This window comes from Tympanuchus pallidicinctus, unplaced genomic scaffold, assembly GCF_026119805.1.
Source record: "Tympanuchus pallidicinctus isolate F22 unplaced genomic scaffold, pur_lepc_1.0 scaffold3, whole genome shotgun sequence".
NCBI classification, from domain to species: domain Eukaryota; kingdom Metazoa; phylum Chordata; class Aves; order Galliformes; family Phasianidae; genus Tympanuchus; species Tympanuchus pallidicinctus.
Window position 1 is genome coordinate 99,857,229 of NW_026294747.1, and position 21,602 is coordinate 99,878,830.

At 38.6% G+C, this 21,602-nt stretch overlaps 1 protein-coding gene across 1 annotated transcript in view; it reads right to left on the bottom strand.

The window, feature by feature from the left end:
• Nucleotides 1–5,392: 5,392 nt before the first annotated feature.
• Nucleotides 5,393–21,602, bottom strand: part of MRPL3 (mitochondrial ribosomal protein L3) — a 28,129-nt gene continuing 11,919 nt past the window's right edge. The window contains exons 7-10 of the mRNA XM_052696311.1: nucleotides 17,696–17,804; nucleotides 16,098–16,175; nucleotides 15,168–15,245; nucleotides 5,393–6,012 (exon numbers count right to left, since the gene is read on the bottom strand). Of these exons, the coding sequence (XP_052552271.1) occupies nucleotides 5,863–6,012; nucleotides 15,168–15,245; nucleotides 16,098–16,175; nucleotides 17,696–17,804 (415 nt within the window). The 3' untranslated portion in view covers nucleotides 5,393–5,862. The remainder of the gene's footprint in view (nucleotides 6,013–15,167; nucleotides 15,246–16,097; nucleotides 16,176–17,695; nucleotides 17,805–21,602) is intronic.

The window sequence follows — 21,602 nt, forward strand, 5'->3', positions numbered from 1 at the left end:
CTTGTCTATCCAACTCTTGCTCCATATGCAGTGATAAACTTTGAGGCCTGCAAAATAAAGGAAGAGGAAGGCAGAGTGTTTTTGAACTGCACAGCATAAGTTAACCCTCTTATCACCTGCTGCCAAATGCTCTCATGCATCTTTGGTGCAATGCCAAGCAATGCATTCAAATTCTTTACAAAACTGAGGCAGCAAACCCGTACATCACACTGTGAGTGAGCAACAACACATTGTTGCTGCACGGAGCAATAATACATTACTGCAGGATTTGGTGAGAATCTGTGTAAGATTGCTTTTGAAGAGGCCACTTGCACAAAAGCCTCTGCTCCAGCAACATTGGTGTTCCATCTTGATCTTCTAGAAATAAAAAAAAGAAAGGTTTACAAAATTACTGTGTCTTGCCTGTGAAAGATGAATCATAGTGCTTTTCAACAGAGCTGCAGGTTGTCAGGGGACCCTCTTCAAGGTTATTGTTTTGAGCACCTGCAGAAAACACATTTTTTAAGGCTTTCTACTACTTAGAAAGGAAATGAGAAAGGAGATGAAAATACAGATGAAAACTCAACTTGGCTGACTGCAAGCTTCTGTCACCCAGGGAAATGTGAAGCAAATTATATAGCACAAACCAAACAATATGAAATTGGTTTAAACAGGGTTTTTTTGGCTAAAAATCTGCCTTCTAAGCCCATTCCTCCCAAATCCCCCAAAGCTGGCTTTATCCATAGTTTGACTTCAATATGTACAGCTTTTGCCAGAAGGTTTTACACCCTGGAATTTGAGATGCACCAGAGCACAGAAGGTCCCATCTCCAGCAGACACATCACGGAAAATAACTTAAGCCATTTTCTGCATTCACAAAAACTGCATTTGCTTTCTTAGCTGATTGCATGTTATGGGTTCTGTTCTAATGTCCAAATTTACTGCCATGAAAGTAGAGATTAATTTATTCCAAAAAAATCAAATTATTCACAAACAGTGAATTTCAGTGCGTCCTAGGCAGTAGATACATGGGTGTTCTGATTCCATTAATGACTGATTGGCCACTGAGATCACTAAGCACAAACATAGCACAGGTCCTCAGTATTCAAACTCAGGAATGATTCTGGTATGGAATGTCAACAGCAGTACACATAGGTGGGAACCTACACATGGCATTGTATAGGAATGAGGAAAGCAGAACAAATAAGGGAGAGAATTTGGGCATAAGTAGCCCTCGTCTCACCATGGGCATCGATGCTGCTGGAAAACTTTTTGTAATGCTCTCCCCTCTGACACACTCATACCATGCACACACACAGCTAAACTAAGGGGAGAGATGCAAGTCGCCCAATGACAGAAGGGCTGGGTATTGAACTGGTGCTACACAGAAGGGCAGTTCCTTGCTATTTACACAGCTATCCACTCCAGTTCCTGCTTGGGTGCTTCATGAAGTAGGTCAACAGGCTGCATTAATTCAGAGAACATCAGTCTTCATATATGCTGCTACAGCCCCCAGAAAGAACTGCCAGCTTTATACAGATTTGTTTTGTTGCCATGCTTCAAGCACAGCAGAGCTGCACCAAAGGAAATGCATTCTCTTGCTGGTGTGATTTATTACAGGGAGCCCTACAGGAAAGCTAGGGAGGGACTTTTTATAGGGGCAGGTAGCAACAGGATGAGGGGAAATGGCTTTAAACTGGAAGAGGGTAGATTTAGATTAGATATCAAGAAGATATTCTTTACTGTGAGAGTGGTGAGATACTGGAAAAGGTTGCTCAGAGAGGCTGTGGATGCCCCCTCCAAGGAGGCGTTCAAGGCCAGGCTGGATGGAGCTTTGAGCTGCCTGGTCTACAGGAAGGTGTCCCTGCCTATAGCAGGGGGGATGAAACAAGATATAATTGACTTAAATGCCTCCACCAGAAACTGCACATTTTCTCCACAATCAGTAAATGAATACTCAAGACCAAGGCCAGCATTTTTGCATGAATGAATACAATAAACAGTACCGTACTATGTTATATACTGTAGTGCAGAGCAGCTCCCTGCAGGTGAGAGATGCTCGTTAAAATGCAATTAATAAGCAATGGCTGCGCACCGAAGGGCACAGGACCTGATTATTAGAAGACCCAGGGTGTAGAGGCTTCCAGGTGAAATTTCAAGAAATGGGGATGTGAAATAAACTAGGAGATTGATTCCAGCCAAGCAGTGTACTTACAAACATGGCACTGATGGAATGAATGAGACCACCAGTCCCCTCAGGTGTTGGTTATCAGACTGGGAAGCACCTTGGCTCACCAATGCTGGCTGTTGTGGAGACAGCTGGAGGACACAAGTCAGCTCCCCCGTGGTTTATACGGCAATCAATCTTCTTCCAGTCTTCTCTGGAGGTGTAATTTGGAAGATCACAGTTGTCAGATTTGCCCAGGGTATTACCAGCACAACTGCCTTTCTGTGCTGGAAGGCTTTACAGAGCCACAAGTCCTCCTGGGGTTTTGTCACTTCTCATTCCACGACCATACCTGCACTGACATCTAATCTCACTGTACCACACTTCACCTTTCAGAGCTGCAGCTAGTTATTAAAATGCTACATTAGCAAACCCAGCTTGTGAGCTAGATTGTAAGAAGCTGGTAATGAAACAGCAATTTTAAGAAAAGCTCTGCCCTTCCCAGACTGTGAAATCCACATGGAGGGTGGAGAAAGGTGAAATTCTACAAACAAACTCCTGTCATCACTTCAGCTTACTAGCATAATATTTATTAAATGCTAGCAGAACAAACCACAGTTTTCCACATCAAGTGAAGGTAACAAAGGAAAATGTTTATCAGTCTCACATAATGACAGAGCAATGGTATTTAGAAGTATGGATTTGAGTGAAATGAACGTTTCTTGTTTATCACCCATGGCTGCAATTATGTTGTCAAGTGATAGATGAGTGTTTTGATTTCCTCTTCCTGCTGTCTTTTTACCTTCAACTTATATTGTATGCTTGCCACTGTTTATTCGTGTACTGTTATAGAACCACTGAGAGGGGTTATTAATAAAGAGTATTTATTTTTCAAAGCAGTCACGCCACGCAGTCATGGATACAGCTGATGCTTAACCCTACAGACTCCTCCAAAGCAGCGTCAGTGATGCTAAAAGCACCCCCTCTTTTTCCTCCACAACAAGCAGCAGTAATGTGCTTCTGGACATGAGACTCAGTGCTAAACCAACAGTCCTTTCAGTCACAAATGGATACAGAAAACAGGCTAAGAATGAAAGAAATGCTTGCAATCTGCCTTTGTCCCCATGTCTGGGCACAACTGAATCCCTAGGGAGCACACTGGTGTATAGGACTGTTTCGCCAGAATATCTAAGAATTGCTGCACAGTAGGCTTCCTGCTAAGATAGCAAGAAAATATAGGAGTCAATAGATCTACTCACAATCACGGTCTTAAAAACTCATGGATTTTTTCCTGGTAACATGTTCTGCTCCTTCTTTAATAGTCTAGAGATAATATGGACAGTCTCTTTATTTTGCGATTCTGTAACTGCCTGAGCGCATTTCCTGACAGCACAGAACTCTTCAGAATAGCAACAACATGCACAGGTATCCATTTGCAACAAAGCCTTGGTTTGCCTTTTCAGAAAAAGAAACCTATTCTTAGCACAAGAGACAGGAGAACTAAAGGCAAAAAGGGAACAGTGCTTCTCTTACTACAGAAACAGCAACTGAAGCAGGTTGCCAACATTCCCCTCATATTGAAGTCTCATTTCAATTTATTTTTCTAAATGTATGGTTCCCCTTAAGCTCACATTTGATACTTGGTGTTTATCAAGGCAAGCACTGAAAGCTAATTCAAAATATAATGAAGTACTGGAGAGAATCTTACAGTCCTGGAACTTCTGGCTGACAAACTAAGTAGGAGAATGCATATCTCTGTCATGATCTCCTCACTGACAGTCCAGGGCCATTATAATAAAAACAAACAAAAAGTCATTACAAACCAACTGAAAGACACCTTGGAGACTTACTAAGCAGCTCCCAGGAGTAGCTCCAGGGCTCTAACTCCTGCCCCAGGCAAGCAGCTCCCTACCACCTCCCTCCTCCCCCTAGCAGCAGCAGTGTAAGTCCAGCCCAACAGCTCCTGCACAATACTCAGAGCTCTCCTGTACTTGCTATGCTGTTTCCATACAAGCATGAAATGATCTCCTCGTGCAAAGTTTGTATCCACCAGAATTATTTTATAAACCAGAGCAGGACATAAACTAGGCAGTTGGAAATCTCCTGATCTACATGTGTTTGACAGCAAGTATTGAAATGCTGCAATTTCTAAACTCTGCTGCATTAACAGGAGATGGAAGATCAAACATCTCCTTGGGAAATAGCAACTATCCTGTATGTGTGACAGATTGCACTCACTGCTAGTATTGCAGCCAAAATGCTGCATACCACTGCTTGTTTGCTACAGTGTACAGGTTATTGAGTCACATGTGCCGTGAGATGCCTGCACTTGCAGAGGCAATGATACTGAAGAGAAGGGGAAGCAGAAGGGGAGTGCTGTTATCTGATTTAATCAGCGTGCTGAATATTTGATTTAAAATTTGGCTGAATCCAACTAAGAGTATGCCACAATGTAGATATTTACCTGATCACGTAGCCTCTTTTAAGATAGCACGGGATTTCTTCAAGCTATTACAAAAAATTCAAAATAACCTCAGGGACTGACAGAGATTTCATAAAGACAAGAGCATCACTTTTAAACTGGTATTAGCAAGGATGTTTTTTTTAAGGTGTGTGACATCTTGTGATGAAGCTGCAATGATGAACAGACAGCACTAATAAAATATTAATAGTAGCTCAAGAGATGTAAATTCTTTAACTACTGTAGGGTTTGTAAATAAATGTTCAGATGGCACCCTGACAGTTACACAGATATTCGCTTCTGTGTGCAAGAGGACTTACAGTGTCCAGAAGATCAGACTTATAAATAGGAAATCACACGAAAAATAAAAAGAGTGTACAGAAGCCCACTATTAAAAGGTGGAGTAGAAGAAAGCTAATCATTAGCATAGAGAAATTCTTCACATTTGGCCTCTTTTATGAAAGCTCTCCTGTAACACCACAAGAATCCAAGGCAGAGACTATCTTAAATGCAGTGACTCCCAGGAACATGCAAGGGAGCCTCTGTGAAGAAGGTATCAGTGAAGGTAGCAAACAGGTGGCCACTGCAGTCTCAGTGATTCTTTGTTACTGAGCATTTCCCACCTGAACACCTCTTTGGCTTACACGCAGTCTCTCTGAAGAGACAGACAGTGGTTGACATGATCCCTCTTACAGGAAATTTGTTGGGTATCTGCTAATTCAACTCAGAACAACGTTAAAGCAAAAGGAAAGAGTTCTGGTGAAAAGAAATAAAACAAGCCCAAATCAGTGTATTTTCCCTTTTTATTCTGAGCTATTCTTTATTAAGTTGGATTTGTATCTGATTTATTCACCCCCTCAGATGCAAAAGCCTATCTGAAAGTTTTTTTTGACTGATCAGAGTTGCCCAGGCTAGTTTCCATAGAGGACAAACACAGAGTTTGGTAGTATTCAGAAGATCAAACTAAAGCCATCTTCAACAGTTTCCAGAAATCTCTAAGTTTTCACAGTCTGTGGCACAGGACAAAAGATAGCTGACAAAGATGAAGACTAACTGCTCTGATAAGCTTTGCAACCTGTCCCTTAGACTCACCTGCTGATTTATCACCAATCTTGAGTTTTTACCTGACCAGAACAGCACTATATGAAATGTCCGGGGCAGTTGGCCAGATTGCAATTCATTGGTTTACTTTTATACAGCATTGCAAAGTTCATAAAAATAACAAAATTCCACGTTTTCAAAGATGTCAAAAACATTACGCGTACGTGACCGATGGATCTGTGAACTGGAACATGTCCTGGTCGTACAAGTCTTCTGGTAGTTTTTCATCTCCATCAGCAAAAAACGTGGGGAAAGGAGGGTTTTTATTGCAGTCTTTGTAAACATGCAGTTTTGTATCTCTGACCTAAAAGCAAGGGAGGAAAAGGAAGGTTAATAAATCTTACAGAAGACTTTCAGACAAGTGCACAAGAAATTAAGGAAATCATCTAGCATGAGTAAGCAAAAACAGCAGCATTCACACTATACTTGCTTATCTGAAGGATTCTGTATACAATCAGTTCTTTTAATATCAGCTTGTAACCTAGTCACTGATGAGTTAAAAAAGCACAAGCAGAAAGCACAGCCTCACCCCACTCACCACCAGAGCAAATAAAACAAACAAACAAAAAAACAACGGAGAATTTATTATCGCTCGTACCAAAGTGACAGAATCAATTCCTACTTTTATGAATTCATTACTCAGTATTTTAATGTTAAGTGAAGGTAAGCAGGACTTGTTTAACTGTGTTATATCCCACACTGCTTTCCTACATGACACACCAAGTTATATTATGCAGTGTAATCGTCCTCTTCAACAGCCAAGACATGCTTTTGTATTTACCATGCAGTTCTGGCAACTGATTTTGTAAAGATACACACACGTGCTGTAAGTGCTCCCTCTGGCTACTGCAGAGCTGCTCCATGATTGCAGATTAACTATGGAGACTTCTTCCCATAGGAATCAGTGCCCACTTTGGGGAATGTGTGCCCTTAAGAAAGTTAATTTTACGAACTGCAGTGCCAGAGAGAAATAACTTTCCTTAACTGACCTCTCTACAGGGCGAAGAGGTTTAAAACCTAACCCCCAAAACTCCCATCTCTGAAGAAAATTACTAGTTAGAATTATCAGCAAAAGGCAGTTTGTCTGCGGCGGAAGATAGAGGAGCAGTATCTCCTTAGAAAAAAGAGCTACAAATTTTCAAATAATGAAATTTCATTTATAATAAAATGCTTCACTTCTGTATCATTACATATGCTCTTCCTCCTGGAGCTGTAATAATCTCTTTTCAGGCACTAAATTCAATTGGATTAAAGAAAGGTGCAACAAGATTAAATTTCAGTACAGTGAAGATAAGCTCTTTCTCCTGCTCACCCCCATCTCTTTTTTGGTTGGACTTAAGAGCAGGAAGCTTGTTCTTACTTGGTTAAAAAAAGCCTCAAATAAGAGAACTGTGATTTACAGCAGAAATTAAATAAAACAATTTTATGCCTGCTGACAGCTCTGTTCTGACAGCCAGTATTTACCAGATTCATATCAGCTATTACTTGAGCCTTAGCCAAAGTCCAGCAGGATTCCTGCAGATGAAGTACACAAAAGGTTTGACTTAAGCTTGAGCTTCTGGAAAACTGCTATTTTTTTTTTTCCTGAAGAAGTTCTAACAGTTTTATAAGGGCAGGTTCAATAAACAGAAGAAAATATTTTGCTGAGAATTAGGGGGAGAAAGGCTTAGATTGTTCCTCTTCTACCAGACACCATCTATTTAGTTGTCAACTGCCACACATATCTATTGAAGTACCAGTACCTGGGACAGACAGGAGTTCACATCTACACACAATAAACCAGGTGGAGGTCAAAGCCCAAAGACCTTTGCTGCAGCAGTTCCAACTACAGAGAGTTCACAGGAAACACAACCAGACACACACCCAAACTGCTGCGGCCAAGAAGTCATCTTTCCCATTCAGTATGCTGCTGTCATTCCTTGTACTAGATAAACATGTTTTAATAACTTCACTAGTTACTATTATTCCCTTATTCTCTCCTCCCTAATCCCACAGCACATCACAAGACTTCTTTGCTAACTCTCTCCTGGAAGACAGCAAAAATATACACAGTCTCTACTTTTACAGTATATTTAGGAAGATAAAAATCAATTATTTCTGATACCTTATTTATTTCTTTTGCATAGAGTGCTTTTCATGTCTATTTTTTTCTACTTTGGATTATTCTCATTATAGACATATGGTGTTAGAGGCTGTTTGAAATTCCTAAAAAGGAATTTAAATGTTTGTTTTCCATTCTTTTTCATTTTTCTTAAAGCAAATCTGAAGACTTCTGAGTAAGATATCTGTTCTTAACTGAAGGCAAAGTCAATGTTCAAATCTTTGTGCTACATTAGTTTATCTAAATGAATGTAAGATTTCTGTTCAACCTGCTTCTGCTACATATCATGTATTAACATCAGGTGGTAGATGGTAGCTTTTTTGTGATAAAGAGAATACTTCAAGTCTGAAGATTCTTATGGGATATTTTCAACAGACCACCATACGGTAATATTTCATTTTACCCCTTCTAAACTCATCAGAATCTTGACAGATCCCACAAGTATGAACCACAGCTGGTGTTAAAATTCTTTTCTTCTTATACACTCTGTATTTTGATTGCTGTAACTGATACAGATGTTTTTAGACTGGTAAAAAATACTGCTCTTTTTTCATCTTTTCCAATATTCGCTGCTTTCAAGTGCAAGTAAAGCATCAGGCGAAACATCCTGAAGCATCATATTAGAGCATTAATATCAGATTGAATGAATTTCCCTCTTTCTGTCTTTGAACTTCCAAAAGTTCTTAGGTATTATTGATCCTATAAAAAAAGTAATACAAATTCACTTCACATGTGAAAATTCCAATTAGCATCTCAAAACATGGTACAATTTTTGTCTATTTTCTCTACAGAATTACTGGATGTCTTGCTTTATGCTTATGAATAATGCAGCACACCAAATTTTCTGTATGTAATAGCTCAGATTTCTGCACAATAATTTCACAATAATATAAAGAAGCTAAACAGAATGCATCAGCAGTTATATTTGTTTCTGCAAATACTGTCTTTTAAGTGACACAGCACAGGTCTTCCAGTTATCCAAGTAATCTTCTGAGAGCAGCCCTAATAAAGGGAAAAACAGTATGTCTTTTACCTTATTCCTCACAGTCACAATCCCACTGCAAAACAGTCCTTTATAGCAAAGACTCCAAAACTGTATCAAGTAACACTTCACTTTCTTCCTTCCCAGAAACCATAAAATATTTTTTACATTCTGTGTTGAAACTGCTATATAAGCCATTGCTCTGGTAATCTCTTACAGAAAGGCAGTAGGCTCTAACACATTTGCAATTATTTACAAATAATCAACATACAAACCTCTCTCATAACTGCCTGCAGGCCCTACAAAGTAACATCTACGATTCGTAGGCATGACATCATTAAATCTTTAAGCAGAACTCTTCTCAGGCTTTCAGGCAGTATAAATCCAATGCATTCACAACTGATAGCACTGACCCCTTTCTGCTCTCTTCCTCTAAGAAAGAAAAAATAAGGGGAAAAAAATGGAGAAAACAGGGAATCCCATGATATCCGAGTGTTAATGCCCTGTTATTAAAATCGAGTGGCTCCAGCTTTTAGTCACAGATGGAGCTGTGCTCAGTGCCCAACTGACTATCATAATCCATAGAAGCATTCACTCTGTAACTCAAAACAACATAACCACCTGGTTTGCTTAAATATTGTCAATATTACTGTATATTCTATTCTACAGGTAGGTAATACACATAGTAGCACTACAGTATATTCTAAGTGATTTTTTTTTAACTGAGAAAAGCTTTAGAGAAAGTTGAAATTGGACTTTGTCATGGTTTTGTCATGGTTTTGTCACTGTATCTTTAACATTAATGGAGCTTGCAGACACTTAATAAACTGCAGATATGCATGTCCCATATAGTCTGGCTGGTATAAACAAACACAAATTCAGCAGTCTATCAACATGAAGTAATATGGTCTTAAGCACGCATTAAAACCCGATGCTGAAGTCACAACTCACACTGGCAGTTTAACAGGGCTTCAGGCTGTGTTAGCAACCATAGCCAAGAATGCAAACTGTTTGCCAGACAGGATAATGTGTTTCAATATACTGAATGTTAGAAGTAATCTTCTCAGGTGTCATATGTTACCTAGCTCAGCCACTATGCCATTTTCTGTTAGAAAGGAGATACTTAAAAAAGGTTAGTTTTATGCTTTTCTCTTGAATGAGTGAATAGAGAACTTTCTGATAATACATATGGGAGGGAAAAGAAAAAAGAAGCAAGCACCATCAGCTTCCGGAAAAACAAAACCAAGCAACCAAACCCAACCAATGAACCAACCAAAAAAAAACAACACCCAACCAACTAAACCTATTAGCTTTATTTCCCCCAGAGAATCAGTACCGCAGTAGTTAACTGTAGGTTCTATAATCTAAAAAGATATAGCAAGAGTAACAGGTATTACCTGAGGGAGGTTGTGCTTGTAGGCACAACACAGTAATGTACTGATGTCCATTCTGCAACACCACACTACGAACAAAAAATTCCACACATTCTACAGTGCTGATAGTTTTTCTTAACTTTGTTAGACCTTGTCATTGAGAAAGAAATCCATGCTAAAGTAAGCTTTGTTGATTGGTTTTCCAGTTGGCTTAGAAACATTACTTGTGTCAGTTATTTAACTTTATGGTTCAGCATACAATATCAAATGAAAACTGTGTTCTAATTAAACCAGGAATCCACTGATCCCCATATTCTGCACCTTTTGTGCTGATAATGAAACTTGAAAAAAAAATCTAAGTGCTTCATCTCCATCTGCTGATGCAGTAAGTTTCAAAAAAATAAGTAACATAAAATAAATACATGCTTTAAGGTGCACTGTGATTTTAATGGTTACCAAGCAACAAAGAGTGGGTACTGAACAAAGAATGCTTTCCACTTAGAGGCACGCAGAGAAGAGTATAATGTGATATTTCACTTCTTGAGCTCAAAGACAGATGGTTTCACATCCCCTAGACACTACTCCTACCTAATTGCAGACAGGTATTTAGTGCAACTAACAGTTATAATGAAAGCTAATATCCTATGATTTCTCTGCTCAGCTACAAACAGCTATACATCAATGTAAAGAAAGTCAAAGTCTGTATGTAAACAAAACAAAACAACAAACGTGGAAGGAATACTCACAACAAACTAAAAACCACTACAAGTGAGTACTGTACCTTCATCTCAAAACAGATTTTAAAATAAAAAATCCATGGAAGTCTGAGTTTGTAGCAATTTGGCCAAGTTCCTTCACATATTCTATTACGTTAGTCAGACAGCCCTAAGGGATGAAACACTTAATTCCACCTCAACCTTCATTTCTAATAATGAAAGTAACTGCAACTCTGAAATATGTATGCCAAAAACCATACCTGAAGACACTGGACTTTTAAATTTCAGATAACTATGGCTTGAAACATTTGCAAAAAGATAGGTATTAACACAGATTCTGATCATTAAACTAAAAGATAGCAAAGCAGTCAGAAAAGTGCTTTGTGTCACTCTGAATCACAGAATCTGAATCACATTAAGGCTGGAAAATACACTAGGATCATCCCACCCCACCATGCCCACTGAGCACATCCCTCAGTGCCACATCCACGCAGTTCTTGAGCACCTCCAGGGATGGTGACAGCACCACCTCCCTGGGCAGCCTGTGCCACTGCCTCACTGCTGTTTGGAAATTTTTCCTCATACCCAACCTGAACATCCCCTGTCACAGCTTGAGGCCATTCCCTTTCATCCTATCACTGTTACCTGGGAGAACAGGCTGACCCCCACCTCACCACACCTCCTTTCAGGCAGCTGTAGAGAGCGATCAGATCTCCCCTGAGCCTCCCCTTCTCCAGACTGAATGATCGCAGCTCCCTCAGCCGCCCCCCATAAGACTCGTGCTCCAGATTCCTCACAGCTTCACTGCCCATCTCTGGATCTCTCCAGGGCTTCAAGGTTCTTGCAGTGAGGGCCCAAAATTGAACACAGTACTTGAGGTGTGGCCTCATCAGTGTCCAGTGCTGAGGAACAATCACTTCCCTAGTTCTGCCAGCTACACTGCTTCTGATACAAGTCAGGACGGCACTGGCCTTTTTGGCATCCAGTCAGTTTTTCATCCAGTGAAGAGTACACCTCTCCAAGCTGTCAGCTTCTCCAGATGAAGTGTGAGACAGAGGCAGATTACATCAACTGCCCTTCCCTCTGCCACTAGGTAGGTCACCCAGTCATAGAAAGAGATGAGGTTGGTCAGGCAGAACCTGCCTTCCAAGAACCAACACATGATGTCTAGGCCTGATTCCCTGGCTGTCCTGCAGATGCTGTGTAATGGCACTCAAGATGATCTGCTCTATAAGATTTTCAATACTGATCTGACAGGCCTCAAGTTCCCTGGACCCACCTTCTGACCCTTCTTGTAGATGGGCATCACACTGGCCAGTCTCCAGTCGTTTGGAACCTCCCTGGTTGACCAGGATGCTGATAAACAATAGAAAGTAGCTTGGTAAGCACCTCTGCCAGTTCCCTCAGTACCCTTGGGTGGGTCCCATCAAGGTCCATAGTCTTGTGATAGCCTAGTTGGAGCAGGAGATTGCTGTTTCCTCCTGAATTACAGGCAGGCTTATTCTATTCCCCATTCCCTCAGGGGGCTAAGTACCCTCAGAATAACCCGACCATTAAAGACAGATCAAATTAGGCACTGAGTACCTCAGCCTCTTCCTCATCTTTTATAGTAATAATAAGGCAGAAATCACTTGAAAAAAAAAGCTATGAAGCCATCTTTACTTTTGATATTAGGATAAAGTTCCAATCATTATCTGTGGTGAGTGAACTGAACAGAAGTGGCCACTAGAAATGGCAAGCACTTAGCTATTAATGCAGCAGACTGCCCTGACAATCAAAGTCCATTATCCTCTTCACGTTACAGATGTCAACACAGTTGTTTACTGGATATGCTCAGATGGCTTGGCCCAGCAGTCTCCTGTCAACAAGTTTGTGGAAAATGGCAGTACTGCTGCCTCAAGCATTTCTTTTTTAAGCTAACAGCAGGACTGCTTTCAGAACAAAAACAGAAAAGCCAGGCTGGTAAAGGGGAGATGTTCCAGACCAAGTGTATGGGGCTGCTGAATCACGGCCTGAAGCACTGATTGATCACCTGAGGTGAGCAATAAGTCAGCCATAGGAGCACAGGTGAAGGCAATTCAGCTGTGCTGCAGGAAGGGCTGGAGCTTGGCTGCACCCCTCCTAGACCCATTTAAGAGCTGGCTACCAATAGAGAAGGATCTCTTCTGGAGATCTACTCCACTGGAGTTTCCTATGCGATACCAGGATAGGGTGAGTATCCTTTTCTGCTCTAGTATAATAATTACATAAGCCAAGCTCTCAAATATACTATATCATCTGTATGTTCATTGATCGTACACTAAGCAAGAGTAATTTCTTAGCAAAGAAAAGGTAAAGATGAAATAAAAAGGTGGAAGAGGTTCATCACAAAGGAAAGCACATTTCCAAGTAAGTTCTTCTCCAAACAGGAATGTATAGTGCCTGATCATCAATAAGGTAGCGCTGACTTAAACGAGAGCTTCACTGTATACACAAAAATGTATAACACAGGCTATATTACAGATGTTTAATAAGTGTTTCTTCTCTTAACTAACTTAGAAACCTGAAAAACAAAGAACCTACTGAGTCTAGTTAAAGTAAGTCTTAAGTTAGTACAAATAAGAACTGTATTCAAAGCCTCAACGGTTTCATGAAACACATCCTTGCAGGATCTGAGATGAGTACATTTATTTGCCACTGGACCATTTAAGTGTGGATGGATTTTAACAGCGTTACAAAGATGCACAACCTTTTGCAACAATTAGTTCTTAAGAGTACTATTAAGATCAAGTAATAAGGACAGGGCATCAAATGTTAATAGTATTTTCAGCTACATTACATTGCTCGTATTCATATGTGATTTAAAACTATGATCTGACAACAAATTCACACTTAATTAAACCTCAGACTAATGTAAAGCTATCTATCAGTTTCAAGTCTCAGGCTGAACAAAGATACTTAGAACAAAGCTGAAGACTAGGTTGTTCGTTTGATAGACCAATGAAAAGCCAATGAAACTATAGCCTTCATTTTATGTTATTTATGTAGTGCACAGCGATTTTGCAGAAAAGCTCCCCTGGAAAGCTTTTTCTCCTGAACATGTTTACCCATTTTATCATCCAAATCTTGGGAGAGAAATGTGTAAAGCTATTATCCAGGCCTCGAGCAGACAGGACAATCAAAGCAATTCATATACGCCTTGCTCAGAAAAAGGGCCTGCTTTCCAACCAGAAAAACACAGAAAGAAACATTTTGCTGTAAAACACCTATTCTGAAACTAGCTGTACTTTACCTAATGCCCAGCCACTGGACTGTGGACTTCTGCTCCACAACCAGACAATAAATATCAGAAACGTTCATGGTAAAAATAGTCCAAGAACATAATAAACTTGTTCAGGAAGTTCTGATGTTTTGAACTCTGTAGCTTCTCAAGAGATCACTTAAAGAAAGATCATTTAAATCTCTACAGTGCTTTTGAGGATTTTAAACTATATTTGTTATAAACCTACCTGTGTATCTGGTGATCTTTATAATCAATATTACTAAAGATATTTGATATCAACATGTTAAGTCAGAAAAGAAACAACTTACAAGGAATTTGTTTGCAAATGTGTAGAATGTACTTAGTAGGAAGAAAAATCTATTTTGGAAAAAAAAATCTTCGGAAGTATTTGCCTTTCTTTGATGTAAATTATCTACACTGTAAAAACACAGACTTCTCACTGTTTCAGTTTCTCTTAAATAATCTTAAAATGCTCTCCATAAAATTAGCAATTGACAATTAATTCTGTAAAATGTCACAGATACATTTATACTGATTGCAAAGGGAACTCGTTGTGAACTCAAGCTGTCTCAATTACTTCTTAGAAAGCAAGTGCCACCATGTACGTGAATGCCTTGAAGAACTTTTAAGGCAGTGCTTGCTGTATTTCTGTATTCTGTTCATGAAAACAGCCCTTAAATAACATTCTGATCTCACCAACATACTATTGACTCAGAAGAGGATGCACCTAGCCCTGAGAATTCCAGTAATTGCTGGCTTATCACATGCTACAAGAATGCACAATCCTGCTGCAAACCTAAAAATGAACTTTTTAAGCAGTGATCCACCGCTCCTATTAACCACTGTTTCAGAGAGCTGATCCTACTTGCTTTAATTCAATAAAACAAGATTGAACTCTAAAGAAATGATGATTGCATTCAACGATGTTTTTTTTTTTTTTTTTTTTTTTTTTTCCTGTTTTAATAAGAGAACAGTAGAGAGCTTAGCAGTCACTAACACCTGAAAGTTGAAACTAGCCCACATACCTTCACCAGACAATTTGTGTGACCTGGAACAGAGCCATGTACATAAATAATATCATGTTTTGTGTTGATCCTCCACACCTAGAAGACAAAGAAACCACAACATTTCTAAGCTCATTTTATTCCAGCTTTACAAATGGCAGCTAAGTAAAGCACAAACTGATTAACTGGAGCTGGTATTCTGAGGAAGAAGAATGTTCTGCAGAGACCTTAACATGCCACAACATTCAGCCACACGCTATTTGAAGTGCACAGCCTTCTAATTCAGGAGTCAAACAGTTTTAAGGCGCTTACAGTCAGGCAGGTTAAGGCAGCCCAACTGAAACTCCCAGGTCTCTTTTCCCCCCTAACACTAAGAGCTGTTGTAGAACTCCTGTGTGATAAATTAAGACAAATATGTTCAGGCAAACATTATTGCACCCATTTGTCAGTTTCTAAACTCCATGAAGTGCTCAATTGAACAAGCACGTTCTCTAGTTATGAATCATTAGTTTTAGTTAGAAGGCAGCAGCACGCTTTGTCGCAGCCTAAAGGCTAATATGCTTTTTGTGCAAACTGCAGAGCTTACTGGCAGAGACAGAATAGTAGATGTAATAGGCTTTGAACAGGCGGAATGGGCATGAAAATATTCACTGAAGGACACCAGAATGCTTTTTCTACTGCAGAGGCAGAGGTCTAGGGACAGAGTACAAAATGAGAGCTGCGGAAGAGTCATCTGAAACCACAGTCCCCTCGGACTACGTACATGTAAACAAAATTCAGACATCTTTGTAAGACACAAAAAGACAGGAACACACATTTGCTGCTAACGTCTTTCAAATAAGCTTTTGCTGCTCTGGCAAAAGCAGCAGACAGTACACTATGACACACAGCTAAGTCCAGCTGCTTGGTGATGCACCCACCTTATTCACACTGCAGTACAGTCAGACTTACCTTTAATGCAAAAGACGTCCTATAGATGTTACCCATTTTACCAGGCATTTTCTTTCCAGGAAAAACTCTGGAAACTTTCTAGATAAAAATAGACCTCAAAATTACATATTTGCAAAAGGTATCCTAGAAACTTGAGAGTAGCTGGAAGGAAAATAGGCTGGTATTTACAATGTTGAAAACATGTAATATTGATAAGCATTTAAAATGCTAATCCTCACTTGCTGGATGCTAAGTATTGCTTTGTGTGTTTTCTGAAATAATTGACCTCAACCATAAAACCACTATAAGTAATACTGCTGTAACCACTAAAGGATTCTAGCTTTGCTTAATATGTAATTGTTATAGATTCAGACAAAATATTCACTCATCTCATATACTTGTTTAGTGAAAAAGAAGATAAGGTGCAGTTCTTTGAAACTGCTGTCATCACACCACTCTCATCCATATCATAGCCAGTAGCAACTGGCAAACATGCCTAAAATACTTGCGGGTGCCAGTAGAGCTCCAGAGCAGTCCTGCCTTAGAAGATTGCCATAGTTAAGACAAAGTTTAGCTTCTCCCTTCATCCAATCCATGAGTTTTATACTTATGTACAATGGATTTTTAAAGCATGTGTTTTCTTCAGAAGATATTCTAAAATGACACTTCTTGTTATTGCTTAATTTTTTTATTCCATTTTTGCTCAGCTGGGAATAGCCTGGAGAATAAAAGGCACCAAAAAAGAAAAAAAAAAAAAAGGCAAGAATAACTGAATAAGTAATTTTCAGTTCTATATCCATGGTTTTGCCTCAGCCTCCTATAACATCGTATTAATAATTAATTGTCTTTATTTATTCAACTTCTTGGAAAGTCTTTATTTCAGAAAATCAACTGCAATAAAGCTCTAGAACACAATTTTGTCCTGCACAGGGCAGGATTACAAAAACACCTGAGGTGATCAGCACTAGACTGGAAAATTACAGATAATTCAGGCTCAGTACTGTGACTCTGTTGGTTTTAATTCTGCAACAAAGCTAGATTGCAGAAAGTCCTCTTAGTTCAGCCTAAATGTTGTGCAAATGTTACAAGGACAGAATTTAAAATGTATCTGTTTCAAAGAATTTTTCAAGTAATACTGCTTATAGTTTGAAACTTGAAAATATTTCATAGTCTGCTTAAAAAGGCTACAAAGCCAAGGAACTACTTCTGGGATGAAAGAGCTCATTAAGCAGCTCCACAAACCACTATAAGTGACAAAAGCAATTGGGGGTTTCACAGTACAGCCATCTATTTCTGCAGAGAACAGCACAATATCTGCAGCATAAAACAACGAGTAAATCTTCCCTAATGCAGAAATGATTTTTAGAATTCTCTGTGAAGTTTTAAGACTATTTCTCTCAGCTACAGTACAAGATTGCCACAATTTGCTCAGCTGCTTACCAGCAATAAAGTACACTCATACATTTATCTGCACTGTTCATTATACAGGTTTCTGAATCTCACTTGGAACAGCTGGGGTTCTCTGCTGCCACAGAGCAAATAATTCATTTCCAGTTAGTAGTTCTAAATATACAGGAGAATGTTTACAACAGAAAGTGGGAAGGCATAAGAATCCTTACATTGGTAGATATTGCTCCAGGACGTCTGTGAGTTTTAGTTTGGCCATGGCTGGCAGGCTGGCCTTTAAATCCCCACCTTTTCATGACACCTTGAAACCCTTTACCAATTCTGTAAAGAAAACAATAAAGAAACAAGTCTGGGTTAGACTTACAGTAAAGTTTCCAGCAATAAACAATACTTTAAGTCAGACTCATTAACATTTTATAAATGTTTACTTTTTACTTTTAGCAAAGTTCTTCAGATACAAGAAAATATTTTAAATATATCTATACAGTGAACATATTCTAGTACAACACTTCAGTGTTGCTTTAGAGAGTAAGAAGCATGATGGAGTCATGCTACAACGATATACAATGTTCCCAGCTGTGTCTGTATGTGGTATTACGAAAAAATTTTAACCAATGTCAATATTTGACACCATAAAAACAAAAACCCCAACCAAAAGTAGCTGTATAACAAAATATACCACAACTTAATGAAAGGCAGTGTCAAGAAAGGAAGAGTATGGCTGCTTGGACTTCAAGATAAACAAAGAAACATTTCTTCTCCCAACTACAATAGGTCCATCTCTTGAACACAGCTTGTTTTCGCTACACAGTCTGTAGTAAAAGCATTTAACAAATTTGATCTGGACTCATCTGACAAGCTGTAAAACAAAGTAACAAATAAAGCATCTTCAATGCCTCAACATTTGAGGCAAATATAATTACTGGTTCTGGAGCTCTGTCTACTGCAAGGAGAGACTCAACAGGAAAATCTGGCTCATTGTTACACAAAAGAAAAGCAGATTACAGTGTGTGCTTAAATCCACATTGTCAGTTTCCAAAAGGAAAAGTCTGTCCACAGGGCTTGTGGCTGCCCTGATCATTTAATTATTGTAACAAGATGATCCAATTTATAGAGATCCTTTCTCCGCTAATGCACTTCCCAATGCTGCAGTCCTGTTAGTTGCAGCATCAGAACCTTCCAGCCAAACACAGGAAAATAAAACTGGGAATAATCATGCATACTTCCATGTTGTAGTTGTACCAATGGACAACACTTGGTCATCTTCCCTGATAGCAGAAGTGAAGAGAAAAATAGACAAATGCTGAAAACATCGACATTTCCAAAGGGAGGTTCTTTCCTCTTCCACTTGAATACTCTGATTGGTGGCCTACTTGCCTGCAGCAATTTTTTCTTTTAGAACTATCCATTACAGCCATGTTTTCCAAGTAGACTGCTTCTGGCATCTCTACTGGAAGATGGAATTAGCAAACTCTCCAAAGCCAAGTGCAAGTGCGTCATACAACAGCTGTGCACTTAGCAGAGAGAGCACACTGGGGGCCATGATTAATTCTTTAGCTGCAGAAACATTCTTGCAATTCATAGAAAACCACAGAGCCATCTAAAGCACTATTTCAAAAGAAAACACTACTGTCAACTTCAACCAAGAAGCAAAATCCCTGAAGTCACGAACCACTTCAATATTTCATTTTGTTCAGATCACTTTTAAGAAATCAACAATTTTGAACCCTGTATACTGTACTTTCCAGTAAAATATTAAGTATTTCTAGCAGGATTGCATTTTTATATTTCCAAGAGATGACTTTTGAGAAACTATTTATTTCATCAAACGTAACGAGATACAAGAGTTCTTAGAGTTTAATGATTTATATTATGCATGATGCAATAGAATGATAGTAGATGCTTATCTACTATTAGTTTTCTCTTTGGCTATACACACATTCAGTTTATAACACCAAAACCTTAAGAAAATGTATAGAAACTTTGTACAGATTGGAAAAATAGTATACTGGTAAACATTACATTTCTCAGGTATCTATCGATTTGGAATATGAAAACAGTCATCAATATCTGAAATATTCTGATAAAGGCTAAGAAAGAGATCTCCATTGTGAAATTAGAATTTTTCCTAACCTTTAAAGCTTTACTAACTACCAATGCTCTTTCATCATATTTATTCAATCATTCTTTAGAATATTTTCACTTCTCCCATGTTAAGAACTCGCTGAAGGTCATTGAATTACCTACAAATGCACTTAATCTTACCATTTTCTGAACTTTAAGTTTTCCACTCAACATGACCCTCAAATCACCATTATGATTCAAAACAAAGTTTTATAAATTACATAAAATAAATGGTTTTTAATAAATAATTTAGTAAGAAGGAACTCTAGTTTTGTTTCATTCTGGAGTTTTTCATTTTTTTTGTTAAGAAAGAAAAAGCTGTATACAACATTCTTTAAGCACCTGTCAAGATGAAAAGCAATTATATAGACAGCATGTAGGTCTTCCCCATCTTTTTTTCTGAAATGAAACTGGAGCCAGAATAAAAGCTACAGGATTACGTAAATCAAACAAAGTCTAAAATTCAGTAAGGAACTGCTAGGATCTATTTAAACCCAAGTAAAAAGGAGGACTGTTCAATCAGGCTCAGCTAATGTTCCTTGGTCACTCTAGAACAATACCATACTTGCAACCTGAGTCCATGTTGATGAGCCTGTGATCTGTTCTCAAGTGGCAATTTCTCTATTATATGCAAAGAATAAATACTATGAATAATTTTTCATCACTTAGAATTTACTTCTAGTGCAAGATCTTACATTCTTCCATTTGTACAAAATGCAAAGTGGTTTTGAAACTAGTACTTATCTCATACAAGTAAGGAAAAGAATTTAAGATGCACGCTGTTCAAGAAACAATGCTGAACAGAGATTTATACCAGTATACAGTTGCCTTTAACTTCCTGAATTCTGCCTAAAAAGAACAATTATTTGTAACACATTGTTGTCAGCTTCTAACAGATGCTAGCTGTCAGCTCTTAGTATCACCAATTAATTGCAGATTGCTTCGTTGCTCTCTTCACTCATTTTAAAAGTTACTAAGTGTGAATGAATACAACAAATATCACCAGTCACATGCAAAAAAAATTACCAAACCAAGTGATATTTTCCAAAAGTGAACAAAACAGAAAATTCCAGCATGAGAATGCTACATCCTCTGTTAATAAGTCTTGTAAGTTCATTTCCACCAAGTATTTCTTAGTGTGAGCTAGTCCAAAATCAAAAGATTACAGCATATAGTTACCATATATGAAATACAATAGGATTACCCCTAAAAGATACCAATGAAACATGTTATCTTTCCCACAGTTACTTCTCTTTTGATGACCTACATCACCACCTCATCTTGGAATGCCTCCATTTTTTTTTTCTACGAAATCCTTAACTGTAAACATACAGTTCTGATTTCAAACAAACTCAAACGTATAAGAAAAGGTGCACCCCCAAAATTTTTTACTAAGTATAGCTCTGCTAACTTAAAATATTTTCAAAAACGCTGTGGTTTTGCATAGTGGGACCTTAATCTAGACCCATATTTCAAACAGAATTAACATCTAGATTTTACTCTGAAAGAATCAAGTTGCATGTGTGGTATCTGTGAGATGGTTATCAAGAACTTACATTAAAATATACAACATTTCTCATCCTACTTGCATTGTTAAGATTTCTTGATAAGACACTTGCTACCTGTTGTCTTGGCTCGAATCAAGGACTAAAACAATACCTGAACAAGCATGCATCAGACCTCTCTTCATTAGGCTTGACAGTATACCAAGCATGTATTCTTTTGTAATACAATGAATTTAGTCACTTACTTTACTTAGCTCCACTGAAGCATGATTGCTTGGATCCCATAAAGGAACCACAGGCAACAATCCCGCATACGCAAAACTAACATGAACGCTAAAGGTAACGAAAATAATCATTCTGTAGAGCTAGAGTTCAATTAGATACAGTTGTTCTAACCTCACCTGCTGGGAAGCAGCCATTCAATTCAATTACACAGTTCTTACAAAACCTCAATTTCTAGGTCTGATAGAAGCAAAATGCCAGTAACTAA